Source organism: Octodon degus, unplaced genomic scaffold (genome assembly GCF_000260255.1).
Source record: "Octodon degus isolate 3935 unplaced genomic scaffold, OctDeg1.0 scaffold00239, whole genome shotgun sequence".
Classification (NCBI taxonomy): domain Eukaryota; kingdom Metazoa; phylum Chordata; class Mammalia; order Rodentia; family Octodontidae; genus Octodon; species Octodon degus.
The window spans coordinates 1,950,216-1,953,386 of NW_004524815.1; the positions used below are offsets into that span (position 1 = coordinate 1,950,216).

Sequence of the window (3,171 nt, forward strand, 5' to 3'; positions counted from 1 at the left end):
TTTGTTATTCTTGCCTGAGTTAGAGGGAAGCCGCTGTAGGGAGGAAGAACTCCAGTGGTGAAGAGGAACCCCCATTTCTAAAACATCCTCTTCCTTCAACCAATTAATTTTGTTTTATACAATACATCTTGATCATGGAAATGATCAGTCACTCACATATTAAAATGAAAATAAAAAGAAAGCCCTTTAGTACCATCACAGGGATCTCCAGAGATATGATCTTGGGCCAGAGAACTCAGTAACGTTGGTGGGAGTGAAGACAAGGGGGAACGGTTGTTGCAGTTTGGGGTGGGATGAAACAGATCAAGCCCTCAGATCTTGTCGAATGCCAGGAACAAGCTGGAAATGGGAGAGGATGATCAGAAGGAAGAGCCATGGAGTGTCTGGGCACCAGCCTCCTGCCTGCTTCGCTGCTGCTCGGGCTGGTGACACTTTCTGGCCTTTTCCCTGTTCATCAATTCCAAAGCATATGGCGCTGGTGTCTATTAGGGTGCATGGGGGTGAACAAAATTGCTGGAGGTAAGCGGACTTATCCCTCAGGCCTGCATGTCCTGGACACCTGGAATCCACCAGTGACCTTCTTGAAGGCAGCCTTCACGTCCTGGTTTCTCAGGCTGTAGATGAGAGGGTTCAGCATGGGAATGATCACGGTGTAGAAGACGGACACCACCTTGTCTTCCTCTGGGGACTGGCCTGAGCCGCTCCACATGTACATGAAGATGAGGGTCCCGAAGAAAAGGGCCACGGCGGTGAGGTGGGAGGCACATGTGCAGAAGGTCTTGGCCCTGCCTCCTGGAGACTTCACCTTCAAAATGGCCTTGATGATGAGCAGGTAGGAGACCAGGATGACCACGGCATTGGCCACAATCACAATGTTGCCAAAGACAACGATGGTGATCTCGGCGTTTGTTGTGTCACTGCAAGCGAGCTTCAGCAGGGGTGGGAGGTCACAGAAAAAGAAGTTGATCTGATTGTCCTCACAGAAGGAGAGGGAGAAGGTACATGCGGTACGCAGGATAGATCCCGACACCCCACAGGCATAGGCTCCCAGCACCAGACTCCAGCAGACTCTGGGCTTCATGGCCACAGTGTAGAGCAGTGGGTTGCTAATAGCTACGTAGCGGTCATAGGCCATCACGGCCAGCAGGAAGCACTCTGAACCTGCACAAATGGTGAAGAAGAAGAACTGGGCAGCACACTGGGTATAGGAAATGACTGTGTTGCTTGTGGCCAGTGTGGCCAGGATCTGGGGGCTGATGACCGAAGCATAGCAGACATCCAGCAGGGCAAGGTGGCTCAGGAAGAAGTACATTGGGGTATGGAGCTGGACATCCACTTGGATGAGAAGAACCATCCCCATGTTTCCCAGAAGGGTGGTGAGATAGAAAATGAGAAACAACAGCAGGAGGGGAATCTTCAGGTCTGGGTGAGCAGTAAAGCCCACCAGTACAAACTCGGTCACCGAGCTGAGATTATTCTGAGCCATGTACTCATAGTGCACTGCTGCTCTGAGGGCGAAAATAAAGTCCACCAAAAATCACAGACATGAAGAGGGGACCTTTCCGTGGTGGTAGACGTTAGGATGAAAATGCTAGACCTATTTACAGATGTTGTTTTTCAGATATACTGAAATTGGCTGATTCTCCTTAGGCATCTCCTGTATGGTATAGGGCTGAGCCTGGAGCCATTGCTCCAGATGCAGGTTAATCCTGGTTTACACTGGAAGCCACTGCAAGGAGAAGAACATGTGATTGTCAGGGATGGAGGGACCAAGGCAGCACCCATGGCATCCTGCCGGGGTTGGAGTTTCCTTACCGCACACCGCCACCTGGTGCTCTGGTGGCTACACGGCCTCCCCCTGGGGACAGCTCCTTGGGCAAATCTCTCTGGAGCTGGATTCTGTCTCTGCACTTACCCTGCTTGACCTTGATTTTGTCCCTTCCAGATGCAATGATTTCACCCCACCTTCTCCCAAAAGCCTTTCAGAGGTTGGAAGATGGTGACTCTGTTCTGGGCCTTGACCGCTCCCTCACAGTATATGTGGATAGAGATTTCTTCCTGCTAAATGATTTTCAGGCAGGTGGTCAGCATTAATCAATAATGAAAAGTGTTTCTCTCCACTTTGTTATCACCCCCAGCTTGGAGACTCATCTTCAGCATAACATATTTAAAAGTTGGTCCTTTCATGTAGCACCATGGTTTTGAAATAAAAGGTAGAATCTTGCTATGTGGTCCAGGCAGCTTTGAACTCATTGTGGAGCTTGGTCTGGTTTTGAAATCATGATCCTCTTGACTCATCCTCCTGGCTGCTGGGTTTACAGTGGTTGTATCCTGACATTGGGCTGATAACATTGTACTTAGGAATAATATGTTCAAACTCAAGGTCTTGCTGCTCTTTACGTGGATTTGGGCAAATTGCCTAGTCCTTTGTGCCTCAATTTGTTGTCCATTACACAGGAAAAGTATTGCAGTTAAGTTTAATACTTTGAGTATTAAACATGTTAAAACTTGTAAGGGGAATAAGACAGCACCCAGCACAGAAAGAGTTTTTAGCTATTATTATTTTACTATGATTATCGTCATTTCTAGGTAGCATCTACTGAGTTTTTGTTCTGAAAGATCACGCATTTCACTCACATAAACTTTGCGATATTGCTTCTGTACCTCTTTAATATATTTGCTTGTCTCTAACTCTATGTATCTATTCATATATCTTTGTTTAGTAATTGAGCAAATTTGTGCTCTCACTAATGTAGATGAATAAATAAACTTTTATACTTTTTTCTTTCTACAAATTTTAAAAAGGCACTTCAATCTTGTACCTATGTTGCAACGTGTGCTATTCTAGTCGTGCCTTCTGTATTCTGTCTATGGATTAATTGTGGAGTAGTAAGTGGTATTTCTCTGTTGCGATTGCATGCACGCAGTACAGTAAAAGATGACACAGTATAATTGGATATACAGAGGAAGAAATGTCACTCCATTTCTATTGCTTGTAGGAGATGCATTCAAACATCGTGTGGAAGAGACGCTCTTTTCTAGTTCTTTACCAACTGCTCAGGATAATTATACCTAGTGTGCGTTATGTTTGAGTCATGGTAACTTTCCATTTCCTAAGACTTCTTGTTCCCATCTGGCACAGATCTGAGTCACACCACAGCACTGTGCGCT

General features: G+C 46.3%; 1 protein-coding gene across 1 annotated transcript; it reads right to left on the minus strand.

Annotated features, from left to right (window-relative positions):
* Nucleotides 1-529: 529 nt before the first annotated feature.
* Nucleotides 530-1,486, minus strand: LOC101562687 (olfactory receptor 9I1). The gene has a single exon (XM_004645845.1). The coding sequence runs from the start codon at nt 1,484-1,486 to the stop codon at nt 530-532; it is 957 nt and encodes a 318-aa protein (XP_004645902.1).
* Between the last annotated feature and the right edge of the window lie 1,685 nt (nt 1,487-3,171).

Bases quoted from the DNA above. Each gene is read 5' to 3' on its own strand.
- LOC101562687 (XM_004645845.1), bottom strand. From the start codon at position 1,486: ATGGCTCAGAATAATCTCAGCTCGGTGACCGAGTTTGTACTGGTGGGC.